The sequence below is a fragment of the Mastigoproctus giganteus genome, chromosome 1, assembly GCF_048544385.1.
Source record: "Mastigoproctus giganteus isolate SK-2022 chromosome 1, ASM4854438v1, whole genome shotgun sequence".
NCBI lineage: Eukaryota > Metazoa > Arthropoda > Arachnida > Uropygi > Thelyphonidae > Mastigoproctus > Mastigoproctus giganteus.
The window spans coordinates 74,530,256-74,546,127 of record NC_143575.1 but is presented as its reverse complement, the minus strand read 5'-3'; the positions used below and the strand labels follow the sequence as shown (position 1 = coordinate 74,546,127).

Genomic DNA, 15,872 nt, shown 5'->3' with positions numbered 1-15,872 from the left:
GGCAAGAATGTTCCATGTCCCCCGTACTATTTGATTTATACGCAGAAGCACTGATGAAAGAATTCAAAGAAGAGCAGAAAGCAGGTGTAAAAGTGGAAAGATAAGGACAATAAGATTTGCAGATGACTAGATATTGATTGCTAATAATGAAGAATTACAGAGCTCCTTGGACATCTTGAACAGCACAATAAATGAGTAACGTATGAAGATTAACATCAATAAAACCAAGGTAAAGTTAATTTCAAAGTGGCCAGGGAGAAGAATCAATACAACATTAGATGAAATAATATTGAAACAGATCGACAGATACTTGGGAAGCATAATGACAGAAATTGGATAAAGCCTGGAAGAAATAAAAACAAGAATTACAATGGGAAAGAAACATTTAGTAACAGAAAATAACCATTGAGAAGAAATTTCAAGGAGGAATTAAGAAAACAAATGATGAAAACATTAATATGGACTACATGGCTCCGAGACATGGACACTGGGAAAGAGGAGATCAGACGTCTAGAAGCTTTCGAGATATGCGGTAGGTGTGGAAGAGAATAGAAAGGGTGGACAGAATGAGATTTTGCGGAAAATAGATGAGAGAACGTTTGTAAAGAATTAAGGACACAAAATAACTTTATAGGGCATGTGTTGAGAAGAGGAAAGGCAGTGAAGGGTAGATGTGTGGGAAGAGAATTGTTGGGAGAAGAACTGAAATGCTGGATTGGACGGTAAGAGGAAATTATGCAGGAATTAAAAGTATAGCACAAGATAGAGAAGCATGTCAATGAAGCCCTGAACCTGCCCTCAGGCAGGTTCAGGGCTTCATTGACATGCTTCTCTAAAGAAGATTTTACAACTGAAAAATATAAATATGAAACACAGATCAGGATAAACAAATTAATGTGCCTGCAATTTTATGTACTGTATTTATTTCAAATGAATTATTTGCCTGTCGTGTTGAATACTGGTAAACGATGGAAGTCGTGCTGATTGTATAAAACCAATCAGATGACCAGCGCGACTTCTGGCTACGTGGAACAAGCGATTAGATAGGTTTTAAGAGTAACACTAAGTTGCAGAATGGTAAACCCTTTGGCTCTTAATTAGTGCTTAGCAGCAGCAGTAATTGACTCAATAGGTGCGAACAATGAGTTCCCAGTAAAGTCTCTGGTAATCCGTCCGTCCGTTATATGGAAATTTTCTTCGTTCTACTGAAACTATTAAAAATGTAATTACCCAGGGTAATTAAAAAAATCACTAAATATCAAATTTCTCAATAAAGAAGTTCGTTAAACAAAGGTCCGACTTGTATATGTCAAAAAAATTTTTGTCGCCCTCCTGAACTGCCGCCCGTAAGCGACTCTTATCTCGCCTACCCACTTGCGGCGGCCCTGCGTCATGGTAAGGGTTTAGCATTACTGTACACTAAATGAAGAAAATCAATCATAGCAAATAAATGTAATTCTTTTTTGGTGATTTGCACATTCATTGGTTTGCAGCAGCATAAAACTACATCGTACTTTATTTCGTAATAGCTATGCATCCTCTGTTCTGTAAATACAAATCTCCAGGATAATAATTTGGCAATATCATTGATGTAAATTAGAAAGTCACGTATAGTTTGGATTTTTTTTTTTTTTTTTAACAATTTGAGTGAGGATATCCCTTACCGAACGCAGATTAATCTGTGGAGGAACAAAAGTTAAAATCAAGTATCCTCCCTTGCTGTTGATTAAAAGTTTGCGGCCCAGCCCTTCACGTGTAAAACAGCTCCGACGGAAATTGGAAAATTGCGCATGGCTTCGGAATTTTTTAAAAACGACGTAATGTACAGTACAGATATGGATAACAGTGTATTTTTTTGACTTTCACTTATTTTATTCTTTTCCGTCTTTCGTTTGTTAGCTCTTTTCTGAAAATGGCAAAAAAAAAGAAAAACTTTTAGTGCCTTTTTTGGGGTAAGGACTAAAACCGTTTATATTATGAGGCTGATTTTCCATTACGAAATTATGCAAAACAGAACTGTAAATGGGAAAATTTTACGAAGCAGAACATTCGTCTGGATATTAGAGCAAAAGTAGTTAGCGCGTGGCGTGTACCTTACGATACATGCGTACTACTCTGTGCTCGTACGTATGACGAATGGTAACGGCGTTCCACTGAGTTACCATCCCTGGATCATAAGAAAATAGTACAGTACAGTACAGATCAGGGAGCGGGCGGGGCCGACAGTAATTTCAAATAAAAATTGTAGAACCTAATTTTTATTAGCGAAAATATTAAAGTTTTATTAGTATCACAAATTAAAGTAGGTAATTATCTACATTGCAAATGCTTTTGCAATAAACAACTATCAAAGAGATCAATAATTAGAGCTTTAACAAAATCTGTAATATAAATATAAAGTTTTAATTGAATGAATATTTTGCCTTACTTCGAACTTCGGCTAACATTTTTTGGTTCCCCATACAATAATTGTAAAATTGTAAGCAATCAAATTCTTTGAAATTATACTGAACCATTAACAAGTTTTTCACGGAGCCGACAGCCAATCTATTTCTTTCATCAGTCCATTGAGCATTCATCATCATAAAGATTCTTTCAACATTAGCATTGTGGCTTGGTATTGCAAAAACGAAAGAACATACACTGTGCTGCCACTTTATTAGGTACACCTACCTAGTAGCGTGTTGAGCCTCCTTTAGCTTTCAAAACAGCCTGAATTCGTCTAGGTATGGATTGAACAAGATGCTGAAAATATTGTGCAGGAATGGAGTACCATGCAGACATGAGTGTGTCAAGCAGTTCCTTGAGATTCGATGGAGGTGTAGGCCTGCAGCGAACAGTCCTTTCCAGCTCATCCCAAAGATGTTCAATAGGATTGAGATCCAGGGGACTGAGCGGGCAGCGGGCCACTGCAGCAAAGAAAAGTCATTGTCATGTTCCTGGAACCATTCCATAGTGATTCGAGCTTTGTGCACCGGTGCATTATCCTGCTGGAAGTAACCATCCGACTGAGGATAAACTGTCAACATGAACAGATGCACTTGGTCAGCAACGATGTGGCATTCAGACATGAATCTATGGGTATCAATGGACCCAACGTGTGCCAAGAAAACATTCCCTATACCATAACACTGCCCTCACCACCTTTCACAGTAGTCGTCAGACATGATGGGTTCATGGATTCATGTTGTTTTTGCCAAATTCTGAGCCTTCCATCAACATGATGCACCAGGATCTTCTACTCGTCAGACCAAGCAACTGTTTTCCAATCCTCAATAGTCCACTGCTGGTGTTGCTGTGCCCACAGGTGTGCTCTCTTATTTTCGTTGATAACAAAGGTACTTGATGTGGCCATCGGCTGTTGTAGCCCATTCGTGACAGAGTGCGACTAGTGGTCCATTGTGATATTTTGTTCTGGTCACCAAGGTTTTATTCTGACGTGATGTGCGACATTGTGGCCAATCTGTTCTTGTGCAATTCTAGCCATCTTCCTCTGACCTCTCTCATCGGCAAGTGATTTTCTTCCATAGGAGTGATGTTGAGAGGATGTTTTCTGTTCGTTGCACCATTCTCAATACACCCTTGAAACTGGTGTGTGAAAAGTTCAGAACTGCCGTTTCAGAGATGCTTTGTCCAGCACATCTTGTACCTACTACCATGCCACATTTGAAGTCTGTTAGATCATTCCATTTTCCCCATTCTTGCTATGGTTTGCATGCTTAAATGATACTAGAAAGATAATTCTGCTGCATTGATATCCACAACTGTGGTCATGTGACTTGCAACGTTGTGGGACGAACCATTTGTGTGCATAGCAGGGGTGTACCTAATAAAGTGGCAGCACAGTGTATTTTTAAAAACTCCAAACTCACAGTTTTATTCACATTTTTGAATGGATAAAAATCATTTATCCAATGATTTTTTTCATAGAAAGTTTTCAGCGTTGGTGTTCACATTATCCAAAAATTTATTTAAATTAGAAAATTGGTCGAATAGTAAAGCATCATTGATTTCTATAGTTTCCGATTTTAAATATACAAGTTTTTTTTTTTTTTTTTTATTTCATCCCAATTTGGCTTGTCCTGTAATTTCATCCATTTAAAATTTTTAAATTCTTCTAGAGATGTCTAGTTTTGAATATTTCAAAGATCCGACATATACGTTTTTTATATTGCCCTTTGTACTGCCGGATCTTGGTTCATTACAATTAATTCTTAAAATTTCTTTTACTTTGAGCGGAAGAAATTCTTGAGACTTTCGAGCAAGTAAAATATCTTCCGCACTTCTAAAATGTCCATGATTTCTATTAAATTATTTTTTTCATTTTCAATCCTCACAATATTGCAATGAAAAACGTTCATGAGCGAGTGAACGAACCATAAATAACTTTGGTTTAATGGATTTTCAAAAAATAATTTTATTAATACTGGTGGATGTTCCTGCTACAGAAAGTAGCTTTGAAGTGCTGGATACATTTGTAACACTCTGTGTATGCAAGGAAATAATGACAGCCACCTGGCATGAGAAAGCAATATTTGATAATCTACCTCAACAAAATCGCAGAAGGCTTTTAGAGCCTTGGTTCGGATAGTATAAATGGAAAAGTAGTTATAAATTTTCATGATCAAAGATTCAGTATCGATTGGTAGACCATCAAAAGCATGTTGTACACAGTTGTGCAAGATTTGAGATGGGCATCCAACTGATTTTTTTATTTTATAATTTCAAAGTTTCAAAAAGAGTACGTTCGGCTTCTATAAGTGAAAAATAAGAGTACGCTGTTTTACCACGTGAAAGAGTACGGATGGTATCCCGACCTCCATTCCAAGCCCTGTGTAAAGACAGTTTTTGTAGTACAATGTTCATGGTGGGGGGGGGGTCCCTTCTAAATCCTATTTTGCTAATCTTTCAAGTTTCTCAAAGGGGGAGGGGTAATTGTGATGTATGCTTTTGTAATCTGCAGATGTATTCTAATCCATAAGGGAACAAAAGCTAAAATTAAAAGTATAAATTTAATGTAGTGTGATCAACTAATGATGTCTAAATTAAAAAAAAAAAAAAACATGTCACCTAAATTTGTTGAACTGTGCGTGGCAGCATATTGCTGGCATGCACAGCAGTATGCTGCCATGGGGCAAATTTGTGCGGGTCTCATACTAGTGTTGATGGCCAAAATCACATCAGCCCACTGGGGTTTCCCCAGTCAGCCTCTGAAAGTGTCACCTGTTGTCCTTCAAGTGACATTCCAGCTGTCGTGAGGTGTGGAGTGTAATTTGGTCCAGTACCGAACTAATAAGGTTACCGCATATCTGTCTTTAATCCAGATAGTTCAGCTTTCCAAAGTTGCATCCTCCTTTAGACATTAGTTTTCTGGCTTTCAAAAATCAATATAAACAAACAAATTCAAGTTAGCAAGTGTTTGTGGCAATATTGTTAGATCTAAGTTAGACTCATATCGAATGTGTTTATTCTAAAGATTGTCTTCATCTAATTTCTCTTTTCAGTACATACCGACTACCAATCGATATTTGTGTCTTCTTTCTATTGCGAATCACAGCAACTACAGGCACTGTCATGTATCAAGCGTATTTATAGTTTGATGTATGGGTGAACCCTGCATCGAGTCTGGTACCTTGTGAGTTACCCATAATACGGTTCGGGTTTCAGTACTTAATCTTGCAGATTGGGTGTGGTTCTATTTTTTTGATTATAAATAACTTAATACAGTAGTACCAAAAATATGATAAATCATAAATTAAATAAAGACTAATGTGAAATAAGTTTTTTTTCTAACTAACATTATTTGCTAAATTATGAGGTATGTATCCATTTTTATTGTGAAAATTGAATTCATACAACCCTACTCTACTACTGATAGTTTTATAAATCATGTACATATGCAAAAGTTATCTTTTTTTAACTCTCTCTTTCTTAATGTGGGGTGCCAGTGAAAAGTGTAAGAAATAAATGTCCTTTTTATATTTCAGAATTATCTCTTATTATTTATATAGTGCTTATATTGCACTTCTGATTATGCAGTTTTCACGCAGTGATGCAGAATAAGAAATTGAAACAACACAAAAAAATCGAATCTTTTGAGTGCAAAACCACTAAACGTTTCCTAAAAATTGCAGCTTAAAAGAACACTAGCCCTTTAGGATTGCATTCATTGCTGGAAATTCAGAATTTGTGTATAATTTAGGTAGCTTATTGTCACTCATATAAAATCATCATCATGTATTTTTCACTGTTTATTAAAATTATTTTTTCAAAATGTACATTCATATCATTAAAAAGAAATGACATGTAAGTTAGTACAAGTGCGTCATTTCTCTATACAGCCAACTACTAAGTATGATCTTCAAAAGAAATGATTGAGTATTTAGAATTTTAAATGGGGGATGCAAATCCCCCACCCAATTCCGAAGCTGTTGTGAAATGGTTTCGTAGTTTATTTCAATGTGAAACAATATGCAAATTTTCATAAATGATACAGTATCATTTGGGTCAAGATGGCAGGTAACATTTTAGGGTATATGGATTCATCCAGTCTTTCCCAGGTACATTCCTCCCCTTTGTGGGAAAATGGGTGGGATTTAATTCTTGCTGTTCCTGCCAAACAGTGCAGTTAGTGAAAGAGTTTGCTGCATCTGGATTTCTAATCTAAGAAAAAAGATGCAGCTGAATCCACTAACTGTTGTTATCCTGTTTACCTACAGCAACTCACCAAAAAATTTGTTAACTTAATTATACAGTAAACCAGTGTTTCTTAACCTTTTCGTTGCTGTGGCACACTTTTAAAGATGCTAAAATTTTGTGGCACACTACACATTAAAATCATTACCATACTCATTCACAAACGTAAACTTATTTCTGTTGGGTACGTTTAATAATACACTTATCATTTGTGTAGTATTTGGTGAACAGATCTAGTACTAGGAATCAAAACATGATGTCACACTGACTGCTGGAATGCCCTCAGATGTGACGCAGCCAATCCGAGCACCTTCCGCTCAGTAAATGAATTTCTGTTTGAATTAAATTTTATTATAAAATTTGGATTTATTCATTTTTTTTTATTTGCATTTTTCACGGCACACTTCAAGCATACTCGCAGCACACAGGTGAAATCTAGCACATTTTATAAAAAACATCAGCATTTTACAATCTGGAAAGGTGCCTCTGTAGCCAGGTGGGCAGGAGCAGCAGTGTGTAGCATACGCTTCTTGATTAGACCAGGATTCGAGCCCGTCACCACCAAATACAGAGGATGCGGAAAGGTCAGGGAATGACTACCGCATATCCCCGGAGCAATATGGCCTTAGTTGCTAATACTCCTAAAAAAACAAACAACAACAACAATCTGGAAATATTAAGATGGCAATCCAGCACTGATATCAACAGTTACATTTGTAGTAAAAAAGGCCTACGTGCTCTGGATTCATTACGAAAAATTTTATTTTGTTTCTCAGAGCAAAACTGGAGTTACAATTAATAAGCTTTCGGCTGGGAGGCAGCCTTCTTCAGATTGAATACATGAATGGCAGTTGGAATAGAGATGTGCACTGCCAGGATGGTGCGTGAGGCGCGTGGTTAATTGTTTGTTGGAATCGTTAAATATAAAATGCTCGGATGCCTCTTTGAACAGGAACAGTGGTTGCCAAGTTAACCCCATCACAGAGGCAGTAATTCTATCCATAGACAAACGCTGGCCACGTCACCACCATATGTCACAGCCACAAACATCAACAAACAATTAACCACGCGCCTCACGCACCATCCTGGCAGTGCACATCTCTATTCCAACTGCCATTCATGTATTCAATCTGAAGAAGGCTGCCTCCCAGCCGAAAGCTTATTAATTGTAACTCCAGTTTTGCTCTGAGAAACAAAATAAAATTTTTCGTAGTTACATTTGTTTAATTCATGCAAAATGATGTAAAGAGAGAAATAAGATGTTTGCTGAACTTTCTTGTCCTTTAATCTGTTTTTGTAGCCATCAGAATTTAAACTGCATGATAATGCAATGGTTCTTAATTCTCGTGGCAGAACAAACTTGTCGTTGCAAAGAGTTGCTTGTTTGTTTGTTATTTGGATTTTAGGTGCATTAGCAACTAAGGCCATATTGCTCCGGGATATGCGGTGGTCATTCCCTGACCTTTCTGCATCCTCCGTATTTGTATGACGAGCCCATCACGGGCTCGAACCCTGGTCTAATCAAGAAGCGTGTGCTACGCACTGCTGCTCCTTCCCACCTGAGCAATGAGTTGCACTAGTTTTAAACTGATAGCCCCTCTTTGAAAGGTTAATCAGCCATTTCTTTAAAAGATGAGACACTGTGTGATAGCCTGTTCCAGGACTAGCTGGTCCGTCATCAGATAGTAGGTGGTCTTGACAACATTCAGACAAAACAGTTGTAAAGAGGTCATTTGATGAGCTGCCGCAGTATATAAATCAAAGGTGTAACATAGTTAAGCTATGCTAAACAATAGCTAAACTGCTTGTGTTTAGTCAATAAATAAAAATTTTTCAAATAATTTATAATTTTATATTTTTATAAAAATATTTAATTTTCGAGATTAAAATTATATTTAATTTTTAATTTTAGTCAATTTTATGAATTTTTTTATTTTTGTACCAGAATATTTCTGAATCATTTATGATTGATTCATTATACAACTGATAAAATTATATTCACTATCATACAAAATGTAATGGGAAAACTCTCTGATTTCAGTAAATTGTGAGACGACGAAATATGCACATTTTGGCCAATAAAGGTGAACGATGGTTAGCCTAACTTCATTTCAAATATGTATGCCAGATGATGAAAAAATAGAAAGAACTTCAGAAAGGAGTTATAGTTGGGTATTGTAGGGAGAAAATGTCTGTGTGGACTGTCATTCAGGAATAAAATACGTATTCATAATTTGACAGTTCACATTGTGCTAAAAAACTGATGTCCAGAAGCGGACACTGAGCCAAATGATCAGACACTTAAAAAAAAACACTGACTGACATCATGCCCTAAGACTGTTGGTTGCTTCCTCTTGCCAATCACACCATAGAGAACCTGAGTTTGAGCTGTGAGCAGTCACAGCCAGACCTTGGAGTGTTTTGATGACACAATGTTACCATGAATTTAAGAATTTTCATAGAAGAGTTGCAGCCCACAGGTATTTGGAAAAAAAAAAAAAAAAGCGAGGATTGGGATGGTGCAAGATGCACCAAACCTGGTCTGTTCGATCAATTGAAATCAGTCCTCTGGTGTGATGAGTCGCACTACACGTGCTTCCAATCTAATGGATGTGTTTGGATATGGAGGATGCCTGGAGAATGTTTACTATCCTTTCCCTGTTTCCATATCATCATCTGTGAAATTGGGGCGGGTGAGTAGGATAGTGTGGTCTTGGAATGTGTTTTGTAGTACGAACTACATCCACTGGTCACAGTGTATGGTGCCATGAATATCACATCTTATACTGATGTTCTGACTAATAACATGCTCTAAAACATTGCAATTTTATTAAGTGGCTCTTGCATCTTCCATCATGATTCATGTCACAAAGGAGAATTATAAATGTATGCTTTGAATTGTTTGGGCTGTGAGGAAACTGCAGTGGCCAGCATAGAGATTCAATATTAACTCAGTTTAACATCTTTGGAACACAGAATTAGGACAAGGCCTTGATAAGTGAACCTCCAAAATGCTTTAAAGACTTGGAGCACAATACAACCAGCTTTCAACTAGAAGTTAGTAGAAAGTTTTCCACATAAATTGAAGCAATGATTATTCAAAGGTGGGCTAATAAATACACCTAATTTCTTTGAATAAATACTGTACATGCTTTGTTCATAGCTACAAGTGTTAAATAATACTAGCCAATACAATTTTTACCTCCAGGAAATTAAATGCTGTTTTTAACCAATTTTTGTGCATAGATTTCGAAAATCACCATGATAGTTTCACATCACCTCACAGTTCATTAAATACAGAGGGAGTTATGTTTTACCAAAATGTCAATTTCGCATAATCTAGCCAGTATTTATGTGACACTGATGATTTATTTTAACAGATATAAGCTAATTCTCTTAATTTTGGCCTCGATTTTCTTGTGATAAACATAATCAGACTTCTACCTATGGTTCTTAGGTTCACATTCCGATACAACTATTTACATTTGAAGAGAGCACACAGCGATTTCGGTGAGGATTTTTATAAACTTCATCAAGGTTTCCAAGTATTAACTGATTGTCACGTGTTCTCAGAGTTGTAAATCTATCTTGCAAACATGTTGTGACATGTTCTTGGGGCTGTAAATCTATCCTCCAATCATAAACAGCCCCAAAGATTTCAGTGTTTCGAAAAAGACATGAAAAGTTTTCGAACTATTTTGCTATGGAGGACAGTATGTGTGCTTGCAAAGACATTATTGGACTTCTGAAAGAACTAGGTGTCATTGTCATACATAAGTCAGATGAATGGCGTTTATTCATAGATGCCTCAAAATTAAGTTACTCTGCATCTAAAAAACTTGGTTTTCTCTTTCGCTCTCGGCGTTACTTTTCTTCCAAACAGCTGCTCACTCTGTATAAATCGCAAATCCGCCCTGCTATGGAATAGTGTTCCCACATCTGGGGTGGTGCCCCCAAAACCTCTCTCAGGCTTCTTGATTCCATTCAGAAGAGGGCAGTTAGGTTAATTAATGATTCATATCTAACAGTGTTTCTCCACTCGCTTTCTCATAGACGTACTGTTTCTGCTGCATGCCTCTTCTACAGATACTTCCATGGGCACTGTTCTTCCGAATTGGCTTCTATAATTCCTGCTCTCTTTCAAAACGGTCCGAACACGTGCCGCCACCAGCCAACATCCATTTACTGTCCAATTTCAAACCCACAGAACCAATTTTTCATCTTCCTCATTTATTCATTCAACTGCCGTTTTCTGGAACAACCTTCCTTCATACGTATTTCCTGAAAATTACAATCTACAGAAGTTCAAGTCCAATGTCAACAAATATCTTCTTTCGTCTTCTCAACCTCTAACCCAAGCACGGTACTAAGTACTATAGGTTCTAATACCTCTCGTGTTTGGGGTTCACATAAAAAAAAAAAAAAACCCTGGGAAATCCTGTTATTATGTTGGATGTAATTTTTCAACATTTCCACTCTTTGAATCCCCGCTATTGACTTGCTAGTCTAAAAAAAAAAAAAAAAGAGAAATTCCTCTATTTTATTTTTCTGGAAAATCACCATATTACGTTCTGTGCTATTGAACTTGTGCTTGTGGAAAAATCTAGATTTCAAAGTTTTATTACTATTGGATATCACACCAGGCCATCCAAAAGATTTAAGTCATCCAAACATTGAAGTTATGTTCCTACTGCCACAGTTGTACTGGGTTAATATAATTTCTTTCATCCAGTTATTATAAAGGTATTATATCTACCTTTAAAACTTATTACATCAAAAAATCATTACAATGGATTTTAGAAAACATTGATTCCAAATCTATTGAAGTAATTGAGGCATGGAAACATTTCTCAGTGTAGACTGTATCAGAATTGTAGCTTTATCGCTGAAAGAAGTAAAACCGTCAATGTTAAGTGCGTGTGGAAAAATGTATGGTCGGAGTCAGTTCATTCAGGAAATATGATCAAACCGGCAGAAAACGGAATCGGTGTGATAGTAGAACTTGCTATGTTGGTAGGAGGGGAAGGTTTTGATAATATGAATACTGAAGCCCACGTGGCTAGCACAGTTGATAGAATTGCCCTCATTGGGTTGAAAAGAATTGAGTTCAAATCCTGTCGATGACAGGAGGAATTTTTCTGGGTCTTTTTCACAACGTGGTTGAGTTAGTCGGGCTTGGGCAAAGGTAGCATGGTTTTTCGTCCAGCAAAACAAAATTGACTACAGAACACATGCAGTTTATAGACAATATATACAGAGTAACATGGCCTTAGTCGCTGATGCTCCTAAAATAAAAATATGATTACTGAAGATGTTCAAGAATTGCTGGTAGAAAAGAGGCTGGTGAAGTGGATTTGGTAGAAATGGCATCGGAGGTAAAACCAAATCAATTCAGAGGATGATAACGCACATGAAAATTCTAAACTTCCAAATTTTACACTAAAAAGCATAGGGGAAGGCAATAAAGTTAGCCAAGCAATTGGAATCTTATTTTTTGAATGCAGATTCTTGAATGAAAGGAGCCAAAAGTTCAAAAGGGAGCTTCAAAAATGCTTAGCTCCATTCAATGAAATTCACAAAGATTTATCATGCAAAACGAAACAAAACCAGATTAATGATTTTTTTAAAGAGAGCAGAAGATACAAGAAATCTAGAATGGTGTATTTTTGTTAACATTTTGGATGTAATTTTACAAAAATATACTATTAACAAAATAGTATATTTTTGTTAGCTTTTGAAACGTACTCCCCCTTTGTACTTTTCCTTAGCCCCCATATAACAGTTTTGCACAACACGACATTTTATAGGAACCCAATAACTGTGTTATACGAAGGCTACCTGTATGATATATTGATAATTGTTTTTTTTTTTTTTTAGATAGTTCCGTTGGTAAATAATCAAATATATAAATATGAGTACTTTTCTATACTTTTATTAATATATGGATACTTTTGCAGGCTCTAATATTAAGGAATGGATCTGAATTTCTGCAGATGTGGATGAACCCTCCAGTACCTATATTTACTGAAGTTTATTTATTTAATGTTACAAATCCCCATGAAGTTACAGAAGGGAAAATTCCGAGACTTCAGGAATTAGGACCATATGTTTATAGGTATGGTAATAAATATTCTTTACAATTTAATTGACTTTTAAGAGTTTAATTTATCAGGTCTGGAATTCTCAAGATTAGCTTGGGTTATCAAATTATACAAATACAGAATTTTTTTGGGGTGCAGCTGCCATGCTGATGACAAATGGTATGTTGTCCACCAACATTTATGCACTGCCAGCTTTGATTACACTGGTCAACAAAAAAAAAAAGAATTTTTTTTTCATACCTCTGCTGATTCCAAAAACCAAAATTGTCTCTCCACTGAAAGATATACTGAAATTTTAGTAACTTTATCACTGACCAGTTTCAAATATAAATAAATAACATATATGCTATCTTAAAAATGAGTCTTATTCATTTAAAATATTTTAATCATATAATGTACTACATTACATACATTTTGCTTATTACATTAGAAATATTTGCCACTGTGACAGTTTTTCTTATAGTTCATTTTGCTTTCTTTTTAAGAAACCAGCAGTGATCTACCATGGCAGTATCCCATGGTAACACTTCAACTTGGATATGTCCTCATGAGTGTTCTCCCTTGCTCATCACTTATATGTATCTCCCAAGTTTTGAATGGAAAAACTGAGATGGGAATAAAGAAAATGAATTTACAAAGACATTTAGCAGTGCAATGTTATAAAGATATTTTATATCTTTATAACATTAAAATAGTAAAGTTGACACTCGAGATTCATAATTATCTCTTTCCTTCTTCCAGGAAATCTATGCAGAGCTGCTCTAAATGACTGCCAAGATGCTAGTTCTGTGTCCTAAAACTTTGTTTCAAATACAAGGTTGTTAAAATTAAAGTATCCCTATGTAGAGGGCTCTGGAGTGAGTTCTAAGGTTCGTACTGAAGAGAAATTTGGACAACAGGTACAATAAAGAATGCACTCACCATTTATTGGAAAAAAAAAAAATTAGTTACAAAATTTGTCACTATATGGTGCTGTGGCAATACAAATCACTTGAACAACGTTACATTTGTTCAATGTGTCCTCCATTTTGGTCAACAACTGTTTCCATTCGAAGAACTGCATTTTCTACAGCGGAACGTAACATGTCAACTGGAATAGTCAGCGCACAATGTCTAATGCTGTCCTTCAGATCTGCCAGAGTTGGACATCCTTCCTGATACACCTGGTTCTTCAAAAAACCCCACAACCAGAAGTTGCATTGGGTGAGGTCCGGTGATCGGGGTGGCCAAGATGCTGGGAAACAATGGCGGCTGAGCGGCTGATGACCCATTCATCTGTAAAGTGTTGCCTTAGCAATCATTGGACACAACAGTGGATGTGGGGTGGCGCACCATCTTGCACGAATATGGTCCAGTCGTGAATGTGTCCTTAAATCCACACCACACTGTCACTTTTTGGATAATGCAATGGGACCTCTTGGATAATTGGAGGTTTTTCTGTTGCCCAATTGTGACAGTTGTGCGTATTCACTTGTCCATTTTAGCAGAAGTGGGCTTCATCACTCCAAAGGATGTTCCATGGCCAAGTAATATCCACTGTCATTCGTGCCAAAAACTGAAGTGTGTATGTGAAACAAATATCTGCATCACCATGCTTTAGCTGCTGTAGCATGTGCATATTGTAAGGATAGTACCACAACGCCTGACCCATTACTAGCCTTACAGTGGAATACGGCATGTCCACTTCACGAGAAACACTGGCACACTTGCACTACCACATGGAGATTGACTTGATAAATTCACAACAGCCATAGCTACATCTTCAACACGAGAGGAATCCACTTGTTTTTGACCTCTACCTGGTTGAACACTAAGATGTCCTGTTGCTTCAAATTTCACAATCATTTTGCTGACAGCACAAACAGTCATAGGTCCAGGTGGGCCTTATGCGCTTCTGACGCCGGAATTCTCTGATAGCCGCAGCTGTATTGTTGCTGTTCTGATAGTACTTCTTCACTAATAGCACACCTTTTCCTGCAACATTGTTGGCATTGCTGCTGTAGTGTAGGCAAACATCTACTGTATGATTTTGAAGAGACTGCTTTGCTTTTATACAGTACAGTACAGTAGAGCTGAGTAGTGGCGCTGTGGCAATAACTTACAATTATGCAAATAAAGTAAGTTGCATAATCATAACTAAGATAGTTACGTGCTATACAGTGACACAGCACCATACAGTGAAAAATTTTGTAACTAATTTTTTTTTCTAATAAATGGTGAGCGCATTCTTTATTGTACCTGTTGTCCAAATTTCTCTTCAGTACGAGCCTTAGAACTTGCTCCAAAGCCACATAGGGATACTTAATTTTAACACCCTGTATGCCATCTATGAGAGTTTCTTTATTTGGGGGCCAATGAAATTCCTTCTCTCAGTTTTGCATCTGTTACGTTGGGAACACTTCTCTTAGGTAGCAGAATCCACTTCTTACTTTATCCAGAGCCTTAACAAAATCCTTCATTAATTCAAGCTTTATATGTGAAGGTGAAGAAGAATCTTTTGTGGTTCAACCAGTGGAACATATTATATATTCCTTCTCCCTATTAAAAAATTTTTCTCCTGCTGCTGGAAGAATTAATTTTCTAGCAGTGGGAAAATTTATTCTTTTGAATAAATTTTCCCTGCTGTACAATGTTTTTCAGTTGCATGACTGTCCCACAAATGTTGAAAACAACAGTATTTTTGTTTTTTATATCAAAAACAGTATTTTTGATATTTCTCTGTAGACCAGTGTGCAATACAGTTACTTTAAGATCACCCACCACAGATATTCCAGGCAATTTATTTATGTGGTAATTTATTGCACTTAGGATCTTCAACATATGTTTATTTCAAGCCAACAGCATGGGGCAGAGGAACTGATGGGAAAATGCATTTCCATTGTGCAACAAAGCTGCTTTAAAACTTAATTTTGGGGCATCAGTAAATATATGCAATTCACTTGGATTATGTTCAATGCCCAGTTTGTTCAGAAGACCACTAATATCTTTACAGAAATACATATGCACATACAGCCCTCCATAATGAAATATTTTGAGAATGCTCAAATTTTGTGACGTTTTCAATATATATATATA

General features: G+C 36.5%; 1 protein-coding gene across 1 annotated transcript in view; it reads left to right on the top strand.

Annotated features, from left to right (window-relative positions):
* Positions 1–15,872, top strand: part of LOC150090891 (lysosome membrane protein 2-like) — a 101,189-nt gene that overhangs the window by 49,117 nt on the left and 36,200 nt on the right. Inside the window, exon 3 of the mRNA XM_090376335.1 lies at positions 12,654–12,811. Within this exon, the coding sequence (XP_090232461.1) occupies positions 12,654–12,811 (158 nt within the window). The remainder of the gene's footprint in view (positions 1–12,653; positions 12,812–15,872) is intronic.